General features: G+C 39.4%; 1 protein-coding gene across 2 annotated transcripts; it reads left to right on the top strand.

Moving 5' to 3' along the window:
• Positions 1–296: 296 nt before the first annotated feature.
• Positions 297–21,208, top strand: si:ch211-13f8.1. Of its 2 annotated transcripts, none has more exons than XM_047367454.1 (10): positions 297–844; positions 1,324–2,527; positions 5,713–5,785; positions 7,618–7,767; positions 11,844–13,012; positions 13,327–13,477; positions 17,888–18,107; positions 18,453–18,565; positions 18,674–18,864; positions 19,141–21,208. In XM_047367454.1, the coding sequence occupies exons 2-10, from the start codon at positions 1,366–1,368 to the stop codon at positions 19,320–19,322; spliced, it is 3,411 nt and encodes a 1,136-aa protein (XP_047223410.1). In that variant the 5' UTR covers positions 297–844; positions 1,324–1,365; the 3' UTR covers positions 19,323–21,208. The 2 variants fall into 2 exon arrangements, with proteins under 2 accessions (XP_047223410.1, XP_047223411.1); XM_047367455.1 differs by having other exon boundaries at positions 13,330–13,477.
• Positions 21,209–21,991: the final 783 nt, after the last annotated feature.

Raw genomic sequence — 21,991 nt, forward strand, 5'->3', positions numbered from 1 at the left:
CATTTCCTATAGAACAAATATGGTGCAAGATCATTATGTAAACAACGCAAATATCGAATTACTCTTCATAGAGTTTCATGTGTTGTTTCCATTTCTGAGCTCAGGTGAATTGTTTTATAGCATGATTCAGGTTGACTTGCTCGCCAGCCAGAGGGGTGGGATAAAACTAGACAGAGGGATGGATCAGCTGTAAGTAATAACCAGTTGAGAGTCAGCTGACAGTTGTTTACAGAAAACACAATCTGACTTGTATTCCATCTCAATCTCAGCCCCAATCTGGAATCGGGAAACTGGCAATAGAAGGATTTTTTTACTTTTCCCCTTTTCATTGGGGTATTATTGCAGCGTGGGAATGACACTATGTGCACCGCGCTTACGCAACAGTGAGCGTCACTCGGCAGAGAGTTTGCGGGGCAAGGGCGAAATTAAAGCGAGCATTTTTGAATTCCATTTTTATTAATCCCACTGATTTTCTGAAGGGATTATCGGACCGAGCATGATAGAGGCATCGTTGGCTCGCCAGGCACCGTTCGGATCGGGAGCTACAGACAGTAAATGCAAAGCAACCTTGAATCCAGAGATGCGCTCAAAAATATTAGGTGTAATTTTTCCTTTTTTTCTTTCATTTTGATCCGCTCAGGATATATTGATGTGTCTTACACTTTTATTTTCTTACACATGTTAAAACATGAGAGTGAGAATGTGCGTTGAAATGTTGGCGCACGTTTTGTTGCGATAGACTTTAATTTGTGATGTTGCGCAAGAATATAACTTCCTCAGGTTGATTTTAGATGATTGAACTGAATTTGCGTTTTAACAACTCACTTTTCCACTAAATACCAAGGTATGCTTTTCATTTGTGCTTGTTTTACATTCTATTTAAGTTATGGATGACCTACTTTTGTTGATAGTATTTAGTTATATATGAAAAAGGACGTTGTAATATGTCGTGGTTCTTCACTTCTAATGCATAAATGTTCAAGTTTGAAAAATTAAGCAAAATCTTCCTTTTACTTGGTTTGAATGTCATTAAATAAGAACTTATTCGGTGTTTAATGCCACCCCTGTTTAACAAAAGAAAATGAACCATCTTATACTGCTTAGGCTTGTAAGGTCTCAGTAGCAGACAGCCGTTGCTTATTCTCATTCTAAAGGATTATCCTGTGCCCTGCAAAGTAATCACTGGATAATGCAACGTGACTGAATCCACAATAAAGATCTCCTCCCATGAGAGAAAGAGGAACCAGCGATGTAGAATACAAGAGACATGTCTCCATCATTCTTGTGAGTGACAGTTTCCAAATCTCTGTTTTTTTTCTTCAGAAAATTTAAGAGCGTAACCCTTTTTTGTGCATCAGCCACCCAATGGAGGAGGAGAAATCTGAAGGTGATGTTCTTCCTAAATCTACTTGCCCTGTACCCACTCGCCTTCCCATCAACTGGGAACTCATCACAGGCCCTGTTCCAGAGCCTGTTTTCCCAGCATCTTCTTTGAAGACCTCACTGCCTCCTCCGCAGAGCTCAGCCTCACATGCGCTACAGACCAAAGTGAAGTCGTTGACTCAGAGAAGAACAAGAGGCAGGGAGAGGGAGAAGGACAGAGAGAAGTTGGATACAGGTGAAGTGCGCATGAGTGATCCACCTGGGCAGATTTCATCTGAAGTGCTTCTCAGGCAGAGGCAGAGAGCCAAAGGCCAGCTGTTCATGCCACCCCCCTCCTGGCGATCAGGTACTGCAAAAGACTTGAGCAGCAACGATGAAGATGATGAGGTAGAGGTTCAGGTCAGATTGGAGATTCACAGTCCTCCTGTAGACCTACCAACAGAGCACGAGACAGAAGAAGGTGAAGACAAGAAGTCAGAACAAAAGGGCCAGGTCAGCTCTTGTGGGTTTGGAGAGGGCACCAGTCTGGAAAGTCTTCTCTCAGATAACTCGAGTAGTAGCAAGGATGATCCATCACCTCCTTCTCATCTGCCTGTCATCTCCTCCTCTAGTTCTACCACGTCTGCTTCCACCTCATCCTCTTCTTCAGCAAGACACTGGGCACCTCCAAAGGGCTTCTGGAGAGTAGCGCGCCCAGAAACGTTGCTTCTAAATGGGGTTGGCCCTCACAACATACCCCCAACTTTACCTTTAAAGGACTACACGCAGATGGAGCCATCAGTGGAACCTCAGTGCAGATCCAAACCTGATGCAGTCAACAGGAATGAGGTAGAAAGTGTGGCTGAGGACACTGAAGCACCCTCAGCGTTCAAGCATTCGGATAGTGTGGAATTTTACCTGGACAGATGTGAGCAAAGTGAAGCAGATGTGACTGATTCAGCCAAAGGGCTGTGCAGTTCGGACAGCTGGGAAAGCATGTCTTCTCAAAGTGGGTTGCTGCGTGCCGATCTGAAGCTTAGGGTGAAGGAGAGGGTCTATGCAAAGCTGAGGGAAAGACAACAAAACTGCAGAGAGGTGCGAGATCGCCGTGGAGGAGAAAGTGTCGACTATTATGGGGACATAACATACAGAGTAGATTATAAAGGTAAGCATCTCAACGGGTAGCAGTTTTATTAAGTCAAAAGGAGAAATCTATTATCAATGCTTCAAACAATAAATCTACATAAAGGTGCTCAGACTCAAATTAAATAATGTTAAACTCAACTAAACCTCTATCAATTCTTATATATAAAAGTAACCAAAGCATTTTTTAAAGTTTTGTTTAGTTTTTCAATTTAATAAGAGTTTATGCAGACTTTTAATCAGTAACTTCCTGTTTCTTTTGGGTATAAATATGACAAAACATAGAGGTCCATTTTTTTTAACTGCTCTTCAAAATGGTAAAAAAAAAAAAAACAAGAGCATATGCCATGCAAGTTAGGTAGATGAGTTTTGATCTTCATAAGTTTTTTTTTTTTAAATTGCCTACAGGAGAAACAAGGCTACTCTCCTAAACTTGGCCAAATACACAGTCAAATCAATTTTTTAAAAAGTTTAAAACAACCTGAACTGTGACAAACATGGCTAGATGACGACCCAAGGTTGTCTTGCTATGAGGCCCAGTGGCACTTCTCGAAATGGTAAAAGAATTGGAGCAAAGAATGGAGCTATATGCCCACCTGTTATTTACGAGGCATGCCTGAAAAAAGCCTTATATGTCCAACAATCACAAATGTGAATATGTAGAGTTGGTTACAAGCTGGAACTTTACCTGAGGCTGTATAATATGAGACTAAGACTAAAGGTTATAGAATAACAAGCATTCTAGGTCGGTCTTTAAAATAAAAGTTGAATATTTGGGAAAACGTATTATAAACTTGATTTATTCAGAACTTTTACAAAGACCTTTACATAGATAATAAAATAAAATAAAATACAAAAGCAGTGTCAAAAGCAGATATAAAAGGAGTGAGAAGCTCAGAAACATATACAGGAGCGAGATCTGTCAAAGATTTATAAACAATAGGATTTTAAAGTCAATTCTGAACTTCACGGGTAGCCAGTGCAAGGAAGCAAGAATTGGAGAGATATGTTTGTATCTGTGGGTTCTGTGGTGACTCACTCTAGGTGGAGTGTTTTGAATAAGATGTAGAGGATGTATAGCTTAAAAAAAAGGTTAGATTTGAGTCTAGGACTACTCATTGGTTCCTGGTCTCAGGGTTGCCACAGAAACCAATAAAAGGAAGAGTCCGTTTCACAGGATCTTCGTGGGCTTTGGGCCCAAAAACCATCACCTCACATTTATCATCATTCAACAACAAGACGTTCTAGGGCTTCCAGGCTTATGTTGGAGGGACAGGAGATGAGATCATTGATTACAGAGAGAGGACAGAGGGATCCATGAATAGATATAGATAGATATATTTGAGAGTCATCTGCTTACAATGGAAAAAAGGTGTGATTGCAGATGACCTGACCAAGTGGTGACATGTAAATAGAGAATATTAGTGAACCATTACAAAACTCATTACCAATAGATACAGAAAAACATCTGTTGCTTTGAACCAGTCCAGAGCGGTCTCAGTCACACCTACACAATACTGGAGACGATTAAAGGAAATGATGTGATCAACAGTAATAAACGCAGCAGAAAGATCTAGCCTTAACAGAGCAGAAGGACAACCAGCATCTGAGTTAATCCTAATGTCATTCACAACTCTTAGAAGAGTGGTACAGCATCATGGTGTTTATGGAACCCAGATTGAAAATTCCCAAAAAGTGAGTTTTTATTTAAAAAGGCTAAAAGCTGAGTATAAACCACTTTCTCTAAAATATTTGCAATTAAAGGTAATTTGGAAATCAGCCTATAAGTATTGTCATGGCCAGAATTCTCCAATAATGGTTGGACAACATCCAGTTTGAAAATTGTGGGAGCAACCTCAGAGGATAAAGACTTATTAAAAATTGTTAAAATATCGAGAGATAAAAAAGTTTAACCTTCTTGAGAGAAGCGGACTTCATACTATGAATTGTTCTCATTGATTCAGAATGAGAAAGTTGATGAAATTACTTCAACTTCCTCTGTTCCTCTAAATATTGAGATGTAAAGGAAGAAGGTACAATTTGGGTTCTGAAGTTAGAAATCTTATTAACAAAAACAGAGCAAAATGATTCACAATTCTCGGTAGAAGATTTTTCATTCCTCACATGAGGTGATTGATCAAAAAGGTCATTGTTTAGGGTCAGAGCTTTTAAAGCTACTTTTTAAGTATGGTGGAGGATCTGTAAGGTGGGGGGCCTGCTTCACTTCCAAAGACCCTGGAAACTTTGCTAGATTGCATGGCATCATGAACCATTGCCATCTAAGTTTACAGGTCAAGAGAGATTGTGCAAAGAGGACTGGTCAAAGATTCCTCTCTCTGTTCGCACCATTGTTATAGGAGAGGCTAAGTGATGTAAGACTAAGGGGTATGGCAAAGTATTATCGGTAGGGGTGTCAATAAGTGTGGCACTGCTGATTGTTTTTTAAAAACATGAAATCTTTCCCCCCCAATGAATACATGAGCGAAAATTAAAGGTTGATTTTTCTTTAAAAAATTTAGGGTTTAATTATACTGCTGCAGTAAAAATAACTGTATTTATTTTAAGGATTTCACCCATCATTACCAAAGATCCTCATAGTTAAGAAGGAGACATTTTCCAAGTAGACAGATGGTTTTGTTTTGCATCATACCATCTAAAACCTTATAGTATTTATCAATTAGTCCACTTTGTTTGCCATGTAGCTGTTGCAGTCATTCGAAGTGCCATTCACACGCAGTTGAATGGTTAGGATGTTATGTTAAACTGCGGTATGTAACCTGGCTGGTTCCCAGCTCTGAACAGATGTCAGATGTGCAGATGTGCATGAGGCTGTTGCTATTATTAGCAGCCAGCGCAGTGGGGGAAGTGTCCCTGTGTTGGTATCTCAGTTTGAGCCATGCTGGATGTCTTTGTATGCTTGAGGATGAGAGATTATGTATTATCCCATGCTGTTTACATATGAAACTGTACATCTGCTCTGTGAATGTTGATATCAGAAAGTCTATGAAAAACATGCAGATGCATATCTATGAAAATGTACTTGCTGTGACATGTTTCAGGAATGAAAAGAGTACCAAAGGCAAGCTATTCTGAGTTTAGAAAGCCTCAATTTGAAACATCCATTTTCAAAAAGGTACATTTTAATTACAGCTTAATTTTCATTACATATCTGCTCAGATTTGTTCTCTTTTTTCCTGGTTTTGCCAGTATCAGGGGACAATGATGTTCTAGAAAGCACAGACACCGCACGTCTTGCTCAGGAACTTGAACCATATTTGAGGTAAGTTCTAAAAGTTCTTGTTTGATCTTTATTGTTTATGGTTAAATACAACCCCTAAACAATATCCTTCTTAATATCCACTTATAAATTCCACCTTTACACATTGTGACTGTGGATCAGTGGGAAGAGTCTTGCAATCTGAAAGTTGTGGGTTTGATTCCGGCTTCCTCCTGTCACATGTCAATGGGCAAGGCACTTAACTGCAAGCTGCCTACTATGTGAGTGTGATAGGATGAATGTGGCTATTGTGTGAGTGCTTTGAATGGTCTGTTTAAAAAGAAAAGCGCTATCTGAATTCAGTCCATTTAGATCCACCTGTATAAAACAGGCAGGAAAACCAAAAAAGGGAGTGGTAGAAAAGGGTGAACAAGTTTCAGGGATAAAGGGAGCCAGAAGAGGATTTTGAAACAAAGCCCAGTGAAGCATGTGGGTGAGATTCAAAAGACATGGATTGTAGCGTCAGCAGCAGCCTCGGTGCACAGAAATATGGAGGACATGGGCTACAGCTGTTGCATTCCTTGTGTTAACCCCCTCTTGTGCCAGAATACATCTCAAATGTGTCTTTTCTTGGTTACAGACTGGACTGTTGCTCAGTGCTCCAAAGTCCTCTGTTCAAATGCTGTGTTTTGTTAAGTCCAAAGGCAGTGCTGACATATGCACAGAAATTGTGCTTCTTTCTGCTGATAAGCTTTATGAAGATGCTGATTTAAAATTTCCAGCAAGCTAGGCATACGCCAACACTGCCTAAGGTGCCGACGCCTGACCATGGCATTGACGTGCTTGACTAGCCAGCAAACTCACCTGACCTGAACCCCTTGAAGAATGTATGGGGTATTTACAAGAGGAAGAGGTGAGACACCTGACCAAGCAATGCAAACAAGCTGAAAGCCGCTACCAAAGCAACCTGGGCTTCCTTAACACTTCAGCCACTAACTGATCACCTCCATACCACACAGCATTGATACAATAACTCATGTAAAAGTAGTTTAGAACATGGACAAACTTTTCAGTAGGCTTTTTGTTCTAAAACTGTATTTTTAAATTGGTTTTATATATGTAATATAGTAAATAATATACAAAAGGTTGGGTTTTCGTCAGATTTAAACTATATTGATAAATATTACTAGAACTAAAATATAAATATATAACTCTGTGTGTAATGAATCAATATAATAGAATAGTTTCCTTTTTTAGATCAATTTACTAAACTAAATTAACTCTGATGACATTCTAATAACCTTTTGTCATGAAACAAACTGCAGGCTGCTAATTTCCTGTAGGTTGTAACTGATTGGATGAAACAAGGTGACAAACTGTAATCTACTAAAGCACACTGAGCTCTCTTCTTGACACTCAGGAGAAAATGAATCACACTCGGTCCAGTCTAATGATAATCCATGTAGCTGGTGTATCATGCTATCTTTATCACTGGGCCAGGGGATAAAGAAGTACAGACGATGAAGCACAATGCAGAGCAGCTTAGCTTAGAGTGTGAGGATAGATAGATAGATGGATGGATGGATGATGTTACCCTTTGCTGCTTACCGTTGGGGCCAGTCCCCAGTCTTTTTATCTTACATTGCATAAGACAGCTTAGGAAGATTCAACTCGATTCACTCAATGTTAAGTTAATCTTTGTAAAGTATGATGATGGAAATGTATCAACACAGGCCGAGTTTGCACATTTCAACATTTCCTCAGGTATTAGCAGTACTCAAACAAAAACTGGTCTATTTTAGTCTAATAACTCTTAAATCTATCATTCAGTTGCTGTTGTAATTACCTACATAAAATGTTTTGGTATTGATCTCCACTTTTATTTTGATCATCAGGTCGCTTCTCGTAATAAGTGATGAGCTACCTTTAAGCCCAAGGCATGAGCAAGCCAAGCGTCTTCTGGAGCGAGCCCGGCTCAAGGCTCGCTCCCACCACTTCAAAGACGACCACCCCAGACGCTCTCAGTCTGATCAGAGATCCAGCGTGTAAGTTAGTGTTGTCTTAGTTTTCAAATCTGCATGTCTTTTCATCATCCATCAAACTGCTCTTTGACTGGTTTAGGGAGTTACATAACTGAAAGCTTTGAAACCTGACTGCGCTTTGTAATTACAAGACTAAAACCAACGATGCTGTGAAAATATTTGCTTTTATTCTGTTTATGTAACACTGTGAGCATCATAGAGTTAAAGTTATTCCATATATATATTTTGTTGTAAGTAAGAAGTATTTGGCTAATATGGGATTATGAGTGCTTACAACAGACCCTTCATTCATGACATGATAACAACAGGTTGCAGTGATTGAGGCAGATCACTATGTTTACATTGCTGAACAATCTGTGCTCATTATGTAATCTGAGATGGGACATTTTCGATTCATTTGTTATGGGTCTGTGTTTGGTATGATGCTGGCAACTATAAAATAACTATCTCTATATTGTTACTTCCTACTTTTATGTGCCTGAATATTAGAACTTCATGTTGACCCATCAATAGTATGGAAGTCATATTTATTTAGGCTTTTAATGCCTATAATGCCTAATTTCACTTTTTTGGCTAAAATTATGACTACAATGAATTTTAAAAACACGAATTGAGTGTACTAGTATACATGCATACAAGCTCAAATATATACATGCATTCCAGTGCTTGCAAATGTATACATATCCTTTGAAACTGGTGACATTTTGTGATGTTTCTAACCTTAGTGTACTTTAATAGGATTTTATGTGATAGAAATGTTGTGATTATGAATATATTATTTAATATTAATACTTTAATATTTTATTAAATAATATTTCGGTCTGTTAAGGGTTGTCCTGTGAATACCAGCCCAGTAAGGTGGTGGTAATAGGACAAAATTGAAAGGGATGAGCCAAGCTCTGACATTATTGAACAGCAAAACTCTGAACACACATGGAATGAATTCACACAATTTCTTAAAGTACAAGAATGTATTAACAAAAATAAGTCAACTCAAGTCAAACATACTTCAACCAACAAACTCTTTGCTATGCTAAAACAATCCAACTAAACTACCAAGCAGAATGAAAGAATAAGGAAGACTAAGGGGCTATGTACAATATAAACAAGTTGATTAAAGATGATTGAAAATCATGACCAAAAGAGTGATGCAACATGACCATGCAATTAAGTTAGTCTTGGAACTAACTTAGGCAATAATTGGCATACCTTTAGACAACCATTCACAATGCAAGATCAGATAAGAATGATTTGCTGAATAAAACCAATCTTCTGGAAGACCAATTCTCAATGGTGTTTAATTAGCTGCCTTTATTTATTAAAATAAATATTTAAAGAAATATTATTTTGAATAAGAACCAAATCTTTGAGAAATGGGCTTAATTGCGTTACTTAGTTATCAAGTTTAGTAAAATAATGTTTAGGGAAATATTAATTCCTAGATTGAAAACTAACAACCTTTTTGGGTAAATGATCTTTAGCAGGCAAGCGTGTGTTCTTAGCTGTTAGTGGTTGGAGCTAACAAAAGAAGCTTATAGCTTATCATCAGAATCAAACACATACCTTTGAAAATACCACTAATAAAAGGGTTCAAATGCATAAGCGTGGACGACGCGTTATGGCCGATCTTGTTCCTGTGTTTGATCCTGTGTTTAAAATCACCCTTTAAATAAAGTTTGTCTTAACTTAAAAAACAAAACACAAACACAGAACACATTAACTGAGCACATGTGCTGAACAGATAATCTGCTAGCACTAAGATGGCTGAGTTTTCAACACAATCAAAACCAAACGTCATAAAACGAAAAATGTTTAGATTATTTCATTCTAAACTACTTCTCTCTGCCCAAAACTCAACCTCTTACATGAACCGGGCTGAGGAAAAGTTGTCCAGGAGACAAAGTTGAAGAAAGCATCCACAGTGAACAAAGGGTTAACTTGCAGCTAACCTCCGTAGCTGTGGGTTGGGGCGGCTCGCTCTGAGGGATGGCCGAACTGCACGTTACTGTTGTAACCACGGTGATGCGGTCCCGTTGTCTTTCCTTCAGACCGGGAAAACTGCTCCACTCGGCGTCGTAGAGACAGAGTCTCTGCTGGGAACTCTCTGGAACACAGTTTGCTTCTGTAGACCTCAGAGAGAAAGTCAAGCCACGCTTGTACCTTAATTACCCCGTTCATGAATGAATACCAGATACACAAACAGCAATTCATTCCTACTTAACTTGGTGCATATGATCGCGTGATTGTATGACACTCTTGGATCCAGTTTGGAGAGTTATGTATGTTTGCCCCAAAGAGACATTAACGCGCTTTGTCCCTGCATCCAGTTCCTCTGGGGACCTGCGTGGAAGAGGTCAGTTTGTTACAAAAGCGTGATTTTTATTTGGACAGTGACGTCACGGGAAGTCCGCTGTTTTTGGCTCTGCTATGAGTAGGTTAATGCGATTTATTTTGAAAGTTACAGAAAAGTTCTTACTGGCCCATCATGTTGTACCCATGGCTGGGGTCCCAACAGAAATATGAAGACAACGGAAAATGATTCACATATGTTTTTACAAAAGCATGTATAATCACTCATTAACTGTGATATTTCTAAATAAAAACCGGTGCAAACAATTGCCTGTAGAAATCACTTGCATGCAAATATAGCCCCCTGTGTGTAGTTTAGCCTCGATATAAATGCAGCTGCTCTGTGATAGCCTCAGTAGTTTGTCAGTGAGCATTAATGACACACAGTATCATGTCGACCAAGGTACACACCAGAAAAGTCAGGGATAGGTTGTGGAGAAGCTTAAATCAGGGTTAGCTTACAAACTATACTTCAAGCCAAGGGTGTCCAAAGTACGGCCCAGCGGCCATTCGCTGGCCCTGGCCTGATGTTAGTCGGGCCCCGACTGCAGTTCAAGAGTAATGCAGTTGGTTGATGAAAATGGAGACTTTTTATTTTTAATTAGGAAATAATTATTACAGATAAATTAAGATCTTACAATGGAAAATTGTAGGTAAAACACAAAATATTTGTCTTTTACCATTTTGATAACCACACTGCATTCTCTTAAATTTCATCTTTCCAGTGACTTTTACTGAAAAAATAATTAATTTCCTAAACTTCGCTAAATACAGCAAGGATTTCAAAGAAAGATGAACCCAAATCATGTTCCTATCGCTGCTATTGTTTTCCCCTTTTTATTCAGTCAAGCCCAAAAGAATTTGGAAACTGGATGGCTTTGTTTTAATTAGACAAACGTGTAAAACCTTTTTTAAGTGTTGGATTCACAATGATTAATACATCTCTTTTGCACACAAAAAATCTGGCTACTTTATTTGTTTAATTAAAATGTTGCACGCTTAGTTTATTGTAAAGATGATGGAAAAAATTCACAATACAATCTTTAGTAATTGTTTTTTAGATTATATGTTTTAGCCCACAAGTACTTTTGACTTTACAATTTTGGCCCACGTGACAGAAAATAATTTGAAAACAGAAAGAGTGGCTCAACTGCAGACCTTTCAAGACATGGTCAAACAAGGAGACAATTACACAGAGATTCAGCCAAGACAGCCATGGTAACGCTGGAGGAGCTCCAGAGATCCACAGCTCATGTGGGAGAATCTGCTAACAGAAAAACTGTAAGTCAGACACACCACAAATCTGGTCTACATAAAAGAGTTGGAAGAAGAAAGCCATGGTTGAAAGAAAGCCATAAAACATCAATGTAGGAGTGCAAGCCTCAATACACAGCTAGCACTATGGTATGGTTCGGCTCAAAGCATATTAGCATAGCTGCTGGAAAAGATGATTCTACAGGGTGCTGATAACAAATCCATGCCGCACTTTTCAGGTTTAAAAAAAAGTATGAAACTATTTATCCTTTCAGGTCCATATCACAATCACGAAAAGGCACTGTTGTTGATACACTTCTGTTGTTTGATACTGACAAATGCCTGTAAACCACATTCTTTCTATTGTTACTTTCTACTTTCATTTAGCTCTACCTCTATGAAGAACTGTGGCCGACATTTACATATCTAACACTTTAAAATGTCATCGATAATTACACGCTTTATATTTTATACAGGAAACATCAGCACGCTGAAGCTCCCAATCACACAACAGTGCAGGGAACTGTTCAAACCAAAGACGATCCTCCATCTCAAGCCTCGTCTGGTCCTCTTCTGGTTCCCACACAAAGGGACACTTCTCCGGGTGAACAAGCAGGTCGACCAAAACGGTATGGCTGTTCCCCCACACGTGTGCGCTTTGAGGACGAATCTGAGAAAGAAGCTGAGTCCCGCTATTTGGACAGAGTGAGACAGCGTGGCAGACTTGGAATGCCCAAGTCCAGGGTAAAAGAGAGTAATACAGACTCCAGCAGTAGTGGCTCAGAGAAGAGCAGAGGACACAGGAGTATCTCTTTGTCACATTCCCAGAAGCAAGAAGATCTTTTGACAAATGATGAAAAAACTGTTATTAAAGAAATAATAGTACTGGTGAAGAAATGTGAGGCATGTGGCTCTGTGGTCAGGGAACCTCAGCCAGTCTCTGGACGATCAGACCTGCAGAACAATGAGCCACAGCAGACCTCTGTCTCTGAGGACCCACGGGCGAAATCAACTCCTGTCTGCATGTCGTCAAACAAAACAGATGCAAACACTCGCCCTAAGGCTCCACTCACTGTCACGTTTGCTGGAGCTTATGTGCTGGGAGAAAATAAAGAAAGAAGTACAGGGTGGAAGTCTTCTGGCTTTGGAAAACTCAGAAGACGAAGCAGAAAGGGAGAAAATCGCTTGGAGTCGGGCCATGGTCCTTATGGCCCATCTTGGGCTCAGCGCCGAAACTCTAATCCACGGAATAGGGTCAATTTGAGCAGAGAAGTTTCATTTGCTCCTGGAAGCCCCGTTGCCTTAGAGCCACATTTACTGGAGGCATCTGGTGAATTTAGACATTCGCCCGCCCCATCACTGCCCATAAAGTCAGCCCTGAAGTCAAGCTCGAGAAATCGCACAACTGCGGCTCAGTCCACAGTTCAGTTCCAGGAGTCCCCAATTCAGGGAGGAGAAGGCGGATCCCAGTCCCCCGATTCCCCAGAGGCAAGAAGGGAATCTCCTGTGTCTTCAAACCAAGGGTCACCAGCAGCAAGCAGCCCAGTACCATGTATCAGGCCTTCCACTCTTAGATACTCCCCAGCCAGAATCCTCTCAGATCTGCCATCTGCTGAGCTCTGGGATACCACCTCAGATGGAGTAGGTAAGTGAAGACAAGCTTACTACTATAGAAACATTAAAACCTATAGTTCCTGCTGTTAATTTCAAGCAGTAAATCCACCTCTTATGTAAGTAGATAAAATGGATTAATCCCTCTATCCTCTTGTAAATATACTATATACTCTATTGTTCCATATGAGACCTGGAATTAAAATTGTACTCTGTTTTAATTAAAAATTTAAAAATTATTGTAATTAAAAAAATATTTATTTTCAATTGGATGAGGTACTTTTTTGCAGATTCACATGGTTATTAATTTTTATTCTGATAAGTGTAACTATTTCTGATTGGTTTAAGCAGGTTTAAGTGGAGAGCTTGGTCCTGGTTCAGATTTTCGAGCTCTGCGAGGCATGGGTATGTCTCGGGCTGAGGACCTTAGAGCTGAGCTGCTGAGAGCTGAACATCTGAAAGCTGAGGCTTTGTGGGAAGAAAGCTCTGATGGCTCCAGGTGTATATTTCATAACCTTACACACAAATATCCTCCCACACTAAAACTGTCATTGCAACAAATGTACGTGCAGCTGTTCCAGTTAGAGATTAAAACTAAAACTGACAACAGTACTCAATATTACTGCTTAAACATTATGTGAATTCTAAAACAATTCTGCCCTCTATTGGAGAGAAAACGCAATTAGTCTTTTAGATATTACAGAATATCATTTGGAAACAAAAACTAAAGGGGTAATTTACAAACCAATCTCCAACATAGTTTGCAGCTAGTAAGGATGTGGTATTTGCTGCATTTCTGCACTGAATTCACAAAACAGATTGCACTAATTACTCATGTTTTCTCAAGTTTTTTTTGCCAACATGAGGCCTTCATCTGATTATTTATGCCTGTTTGAACAGCACTAATAGGCTCTCTTTTTTTAAAATAGTGCCAGGCCACTTTCATTTGTAGTCTTTAACCAGGTATATGATGGTTGTTAAAGCAAGCGTAGTCTGAACGGTTATGTCATATTTTATCTGAAGAGTGACAGAGCTGGAATTTTGTGGCAGAGGAGACATAAAGAAGAGAGATTAATTGTAAACAATGGACTAAACAAGCGGAGGAAACACCCATGATGGAGCTGGCCATGGTTTTGTTGGCTCTGAGTGTATAATAACTTCAGAATTGATACACATATGCTGACATTTCTAACATCCATATTTACTTGCATAATCACATTGTGCAATGTCAAATCTTCTTCTGCACATCCAGTTAGATTTTGGGGCATGAGGCGGAGTCTGTTGGTGATCACATTAAAATGTTGACGTAAAAACAAATTGTATCTAGCTAAAATCTGAATTGGACCTGCAGTGTGAGCCTAGCAATATTGCAGATGATAAAAGCCAGTGGAGTGATGCAGCCCATAAACTGATTCTTTCAGAGATTAATATATATATAGAGATTTATTGATTTAAGTTAGAAATGTGTGTCAGATTGTGACATTTTTACAAGTAATTATCTTACAATAAAAAAGAAAAACACCTTATATCTTGTTAATGTCACTCAGTAGAAGAAGAAAGGGGTTTGGTTTATGTGGCAAAGTGCAGTCCCTCTGCTTCCTCATCCCGCCTCCACAGCCGAGCAGGACAGAGATTCCTCAGTGCTCCTCAACTAAATTGTAGAATAAAGACAGATTTTCTTTACAGAGTTAATTAGGCCCGAGCAGGAAGGCTGCAAAGGCCTATTGTAATCGTAGGATTTCTTATTTTCTTTCTTTCTTTCTTCCGTTGCATCTTTGCAGGCAATTTGGGGACTTTGGCATGCACCAAAACGCATAAGATTTTACCCAAAATTGTCCCCCGCGTGAAATTCTTGTTCCTTAATAACGTTGTCAGTGGGCGTGGCCAAACCACTTAGCCACGCCCCCAAACGTGAGATAGGCCGAACTGTAAGTCGTAGAGATCTGAAATTTGGCACACAGGTACAGCTCCAAGAAATAAAGGCTGCGATTAGGGGGTATGCCCTAAAACGCACAGGAAGTCGGCCATTTTGGGTCAAAGGCCAATTTTTGGCCGTTTTACACTCACCTCGAACTTTAACAAACTCCTCTTAGGGATTTTGAGCTATCGGCTTCATATTTGGTCAACATGCAGTTAAGGCATGGGGGATTAAAAGTTATCAAAATCGTGAGTTTAGCCATGTTTAGCCACGAAAATGGCATTCGGGCCCAAAGTGAAAAAATGCAATAACTTTACCAAAGAAACGCCAAATCATACCAAAGTTGGCATGAAGGAAGACATCCGGGTTCCCGACGATCCTATGGTGTCATATTCTGACATCATCAAAGCCACGCCCCTTGAAAACAGGAAGTCACTTTTTTTACTGGGAAAGGTCGCTATCTGGCTGTCTACACTCAATCAACTTAAAACTGTGTCAGGTGACTGATAACTAGTGGGTCTAACTTCGTGTGAAGCACAGTGACTTTTCATAAAAGGGCGGGCTGTGGTGGCGCGGCGAAGTTGGACGTCACGCCATGGCCATACGTTTGGCTTTAATTTCCACATACATCATCTGATCTGCACCAAATTCAATGTGATTGATCCTAGTCCAGTCCCCAACAGAGATCAGGTGACATATTTGATGGGCGTGGTCTAATTCGTCCACAGCGCCCCCTAGAAAATTTTAAAAAATCAGCCCCAAGCCATGCTTTGACCGAGGAATCTGAAATTTGGTATATGTAACTTCTCAGGACCTACAAAAAAGTCTCTTGGAGCCTTGGTCCAAACCCCACAGGAAGTTGGCCATTTTGGATTGAAGTTGCCATTTTGGCCCTGGTTTTGCCCTTTCTAGCCCGCATATCTGAGCGAACTCCTCCTACAGCTTTTGACTTAGAGACTTGAAAATCCCTCAGTATACTCTTAAGGCACTGGGGATCAAAAGTTATCAAAAGCTTTTTGATACATGAAAGCGTGTGGGCGTTGCCACGCCTCAAAATATGACGTCTCGCCTTAAAAGATGAAATTGATATAGTTCCTACAAGGAAAGTCACAGAGACCTGAAACCTTCTAAGATTTATCTGTTTCTAGGCCTGAACAATATTCACTGGATCAGATGCTGACATAATCGAAGTCCCGCCCCCTGAGAACAGGAAGTGTCATGTTTTCCTTTAGAGAGTGAATTTTTGATGTTCTTCACCTAATCACTGTGAAACTGTCCCAAGTAAAAGATAACATAACGGTCTTAGACAGTACTGACTGCTTTAGCTGGAGAGTGTGGCTATGATGGCATGGCAAATTCTGATGTCACGCCACGGCCATACGTTTGGCTCTAAATTACACATGCACGGTCCGAGTCACTCTAAAATAAATATGGTTGATCTTTGTCAGCCCCCAAACACCTCTATTGGATTACATTGGAATTTGGATCAACAGTGCCTCCTAGGACACTTCAAGGGCTATATCTCCCTCATACATCATCGGATCCACTTGAAATGTAGTATCCATGACCATGAGTTAATGATGGACATGTTGACACAGTCAATTGATAACATCACTTTAGCCCCGCCCACTAATAAAGAAATGAGTGTAGCTTCCATATGGAAGGTCTGATTCACTCCAAACTGAATATGGTAGATGTTTGTCAGCGCCAACAGCTCTATTGGATTACATTGGAATTTGGATCAACAGCGCCCCCTAGGACACTTGAAGGGCTATATCGCCCTCATACATCATCGGATCCAATTGAAATGTAGAATACATGATCATGAGTTAATGATGGATATGTTGACACAGTCAATTGATGACATCACTTTAGTCCCGCCCACTAAGAAACAAATGAGTGTATCTTCAATAAGGAAGGTCTGATTTACTCCAAACTGAATATGGTTGATCTTTGTCAGCCCCCAAACTGTTCTATTGGATTACATTGGAATTTGGATCAACAGCGCCCCCTAGGACATTTCACGTGCTCTATCTCCCTCATACATCATCGGATCCACTTCAAATGTAGTATACATCATCAGAGATCAATGCTGAACATGTTGTCACAGTCAGTTTATGACATCATTTCAGCCCCACCCACTAATAAACAAGTGAGTGCAGCTTCCATATGGAAGGTCCGATTTCCCCCAAATTTTGAATACTTCTCGCCAGACCAGAATTCTGCATGAGTGAAGATCGGGACATGAGGCTCACAGCGCTACCTAGAGGCGGCATTTGGAATTGAAAGGCAGCCTCGTTGGTGGCGTGCAGCTGCCGATGCCAGGCTCCCGTGGTCGCTGCACAGGCCGAGTTGCGCTGAGGTGCGAGGGGCTTCAATGCTGCTTGCCGATTTAATTTATTTATGCTGTTTTATTAACCCTTTATTAACCTTAAAACAAGTGACACAGTGATTTTAATTGCAATCTAGACTGTTTATTTTAGTCAAAGCATTATCTCACTAGAAGATTGGATGAAATCATTCTTCTGTAAAGCCAGTAGCAAAGCGCTTCATTTTTCCACTTCTTTTCCGAGCTAAAATTTCCACCGACTTTTAGCAAATGGTATAATTTTCATGCAACCTGCATAGCACGCAAAAAAACACTTTTGTGGTTTTAGAGAATGCAAAGCTATTTCCCCTTGACGTAATTTAGATAAATACACAAAAATATGGATATCCTTTCCTCTAAATGCATGTAGAATCCCTCATTTAAATTTAGGCAAACTATCAGTGCAGAGAGATAGTGTTTGCTTGGTAAAGCAACTTTTGGAGCAGATCTGCCTTAGCATCTAGTTTCAGAATTAAAATTGCACAGATTTGCACAGATTTAGGACCCACAAATATCTTGGTGAATTTGCTCGTCTAAGTAAAAACACTTGTGTATCCGTTAGATGCTTGTTACTTATTTAATATGCTTTCACTATTACCAATTATTTCTCATTTCTCTTACAGGAAATTTGATGGACGACCAAAGCTTTTCCTGCGTCGCTTCTTTTCCTCTATCGGACTGAACAGTGTTGGTAGACTTGTGAAAGGAAGTCGTTCCAGTAGCATGGAACAGCTCAGTCTCCCCAACGTCCCACGGGCAAGCTCAGCCTCACCGAGCCCAACACGGAGACCACAGCCTGCTATTCGTATACAGAGGACACCCTCACTGCAGACCCTGCATACAGTAAGCAAGAAAAGCTAACTTTTTATGTTTTATCCCCAATCAAAAATGTGCTTGATTTGTCATATAGTACTGCCTGATCTCTCTTGAAATTATCAGTTGCAAACTTATTGTCTGACTTTAGCAGTACAAGATTAACTGTGTGTTCTGCATAACCTGCTCTTTTTTAACCTTGTGATGCATCAAACAGAATTAATCAAACTCCTAATCTAATCATTCACAGTCTCTTTGACGATATGTATCTATTTTTACATTTGTAATTATGGCACTACTCTTCCAAAAGTCGTTCTGTTGAGTTTTGACACTATAAATGCAAAATATGTTACAATTCCACTTGTTTGCCACTAGGTGCTCCCACTGGCCCAGCTGCGTAAAGCCTCCTCTGTGCAAAGTTTAGAGAGAAGAACTGAGCGCTCAACGATACTGGGAGAGGTCCAGATACCATATGGCTTGGCACCCAGGTAGACCTATAAAAACAGGGACATCCTGAATCAGACAGAGAAAAAATATTGTGTATAATATAAATAATTTCTAAAACATATTCATTAAATTTATTTGTTTTTCCTCAGCCCTGATACCCCCCAGATAGAGATTCACAGAGCCCTAAGCGTTGAAGATGTAGTTGTCGCCAGAATGGTTCATCCAATGGGGCGGGTCACCCAGGCTTTCCCTGATGGGACTATCCTGCTGGAGCTCATCAAGCCCCCAAGTGGCCCATTTGGTTTTGTTATTTCAAGGGGAAAAGGTCGACCAGATACAGGTAATATGTTTTCAATTTGCCAAATTAACGCCTCATATTACTGTAGTAGTCCCCCACCCTGATCCACAGTGCCAGCTGTCATGCATTTTAAATTTCGACATCCTTGATTCAAATAAATGGTCCATTCAGAGGATTCTACAAAAGTTGATGACATGTTGAAAAGGCAATTAAGTCAGTTGGAGAGCCACCTCCACTTATAAAATTCAAGTAACTCTACAAGGAAAAGAGAATGTTTGTTAATCAAAACTGACATCCTTCATCGTCTGTTACGTACAGGTGTATACGTTGAGAAAGTCGGTGACGGCGGTGTGGAGGGCCTGCTGGGAGTTGGCGATGAAATTCTGCAGGTTAATGGGGAGGTGGTGGCAGGACTCAGTATGGACCAGGTGACACGCCTCATGACACGGGAAAGCACTGCCACCCTACGGATATTGCCTGCCCGACGCAATCAGCGCTGAATGGGCAGGCATGGCACACAACTTGTTCTCTCTGGAAACACAGCTAGCCACTAACCATGCACTGCGAGCTGACTGGAACAGATTGTATATGTGACACAATGCCGTTTGACGTAATTCTATATGATTAGCCAACATAGATTTTATTTATTTTAGAGCAAACAATCCAGCTGCACAGAGAGCTAAAAATTTGTAATAACTATGTATTGTGATATAGGGTTGAATCTCAAACATAGCACTTTTTATGACTGTATTTCAATAAATACATTTAATTCAGTTCAGTTTTTTATGTAGCACAAATGTACAACAAATGCCATCTCAAGGTACTTTACGAGACAAGCATTTCAATGTATATACAGAAATATATGATTAAATAAATCCAGTCACATAGGCACATTAAGATTAAATTGCATGCATTCCAGTTTGACCCTATTTATAATACCTACTGGAAAACATTTTTCCATCTCAGGAAGTGATGACAATTGCATGGAGAAATTGACTTTGCAGCCATCCTCCTTCGAAAGTAAGCATGTAATGAGTCAACATAACTAAATTGAAATGAACTGGTATTCATTACATTGAATTGAATACATAGACACATTCTCTTTTAAAAGTATTCATACCCCTTGACTATTTTCATGTTTTGTAACATTGCAACCACAAACTACAATGTATGCACTGGGATTATATAAGAGAAAAGCAGCAGAAACAAGGAATGCTGTTGGGATGGAAAATATTAGATGGTTTAATTTTTTTTATTACAAATAAAAATCTGAAAAGTGTGGTGTACACTTATTTCCAGCCTCTATCAAGTCAATATGTTGTAGAACAATTTTTTACTTTAATCCAGCTGCAAGTTTCTACCAGTTTTTACTTAAACTTTAGCCCAGTTTTTTTTTTGCAAAATAATTCCAGCTTGGTTGGAGAGCTTCTGTAAACATACATTTTCATTTGCCACAGATTCTCAGTTAAATTTAGTCATGGACATTTACTTGGCTATTGTAACAGTTTAACATGCTTTGATCTAAATCATTCTATGTTTTAGAATTCTTTATCCGGCTGCTTTGGGTCACTCCACCCTGGTCTGGTGAAGCTCCACTACACTCTTAAATCATTTGCAGCCTCTTCTAACTCTGACCAATATCGCTGTACCTGTTTGACATATGACATTTTGCATTGGTTAAAAGTTCAGTTTTGGTTTCACCTGACCTTTCTCCAAATGTTTGCTGTGTCCCTGACATGGCTTGTGAACCTTAAATTGGACTTCTTGCAGCTTTCTTTCAACAGTGGATTTGTGATTTATTATTATAATTACTTTATTTAACCAGGAAATATTTAAAATCTCATTTTACAAGGGTGACCCTGTTATTTCCACTCTTCTATAAAGACCAGATTTGTGAACTGCAAGACTAATTGTTGTCCTGTTGGCAGATTCTCCCACCTGAGCTGTGGAACTCTGCTGCTCCTCTGGAGTAACCCTGTACTGGCTGCCTCTCTGATTAATGCTCTCCAAGTCATTGTATTAAATATAAGTCCTTAAACACAGGTGGACTTCATTTACGATTTAGGTGACTTCTGAGGCACTGAATTTTATTAAGGGGTATCAGAGTAAAGGGCGCTGAAGACACATAGGTTTCTTATTTGTAAAAAAAACATATTGCACAATTTTCCTTCCACTAATTCCCAATACAATACATTTAAGTTTGTGGTAGAAATAGGAAAAACGGGAAAAAGTTAAACGTGGATGACTTTTATTTAAAAAAGGGTCGGTTTGATCATAACATCAGTGGAATCAATTTTTCTTTTTACATGTTGTAAAACAATGTTTGGTCACATTTGTCACATTTATTGTCTGGTCCAAAGGCAACATTAAAAAGTCAATAAATATATCAATATGTTCTTCTCCTGTTTGTTAGGCGCATGATGACATTTCCTGTGCGGAGCACTTGATGACAAATGTTGCTTTTACTCCACAAACTGTGGTTTTATTTTCGGGACGTTTATTGCTTGCAAAATAAAGTATTTTATTTTGTCAAACATTATGATTGAGTGTCATACATTTCTTAATTGTTTCACAAAACCACCAGTCCACAAAAAGTAAGTCTGGCAATGTGGACCTGAGGTTAAAATAAAACAAGCAAAAAAAAAAAAAAAACGGAGATCGCGACGCAATCAATCTGTTACGCAAAAACATATTTGCGTGATTTATTTATTTATTCATTCATTTATTTATTATTACATCGACCGGTTTTGTTATATGCCTTTTATCAACCTGAGTCGCGGGGATTATTTCACTAAAAGGAAAGCTGCTGCTGTGAACACAGGATGCAGGGTGACGGTCGTGACTGCTGTTTCCACAAGGTCCATCCATCTATCTATCTATCTATCTATCTATCTATCTATCTATCTATCTATCTATCTATCTATCTATCTATCTATCTATCTATCTATCTATCTATCTATCTATCTATCTATCTATCTATCTATCTATCTATCTATCTATCTATCTATCTATCTATCTATCTATCTATCTATCTATCTATCTATCTATCTATCTATCTATCTATCTATCTATCTATCTATCTATCTATCTATCTATCTATCTATCTATCTATCTATCTATCTATCTATCTATCTATCTATCTATCTATCTATCTATCTATCTATCTATC

The sequence above is a fragment of the Girardinichthys multiradiatus genome, chromosome 6 (assembly GCF_021462225.1).
Source record: "Girardinichthys multiradiatus isolate DD_20200921_A chromosome 6, DD_fGirMul_XY1, whole genome shotgun sequence".
In the NCBI taxonomy this organism is placed as follows: Eukaryota; Metazoa; Chordata; class Actinopteri; order Cyprinodontiformes; family Goodeidae; genus Girardinichthys; species Girardinichthys multiradiatus.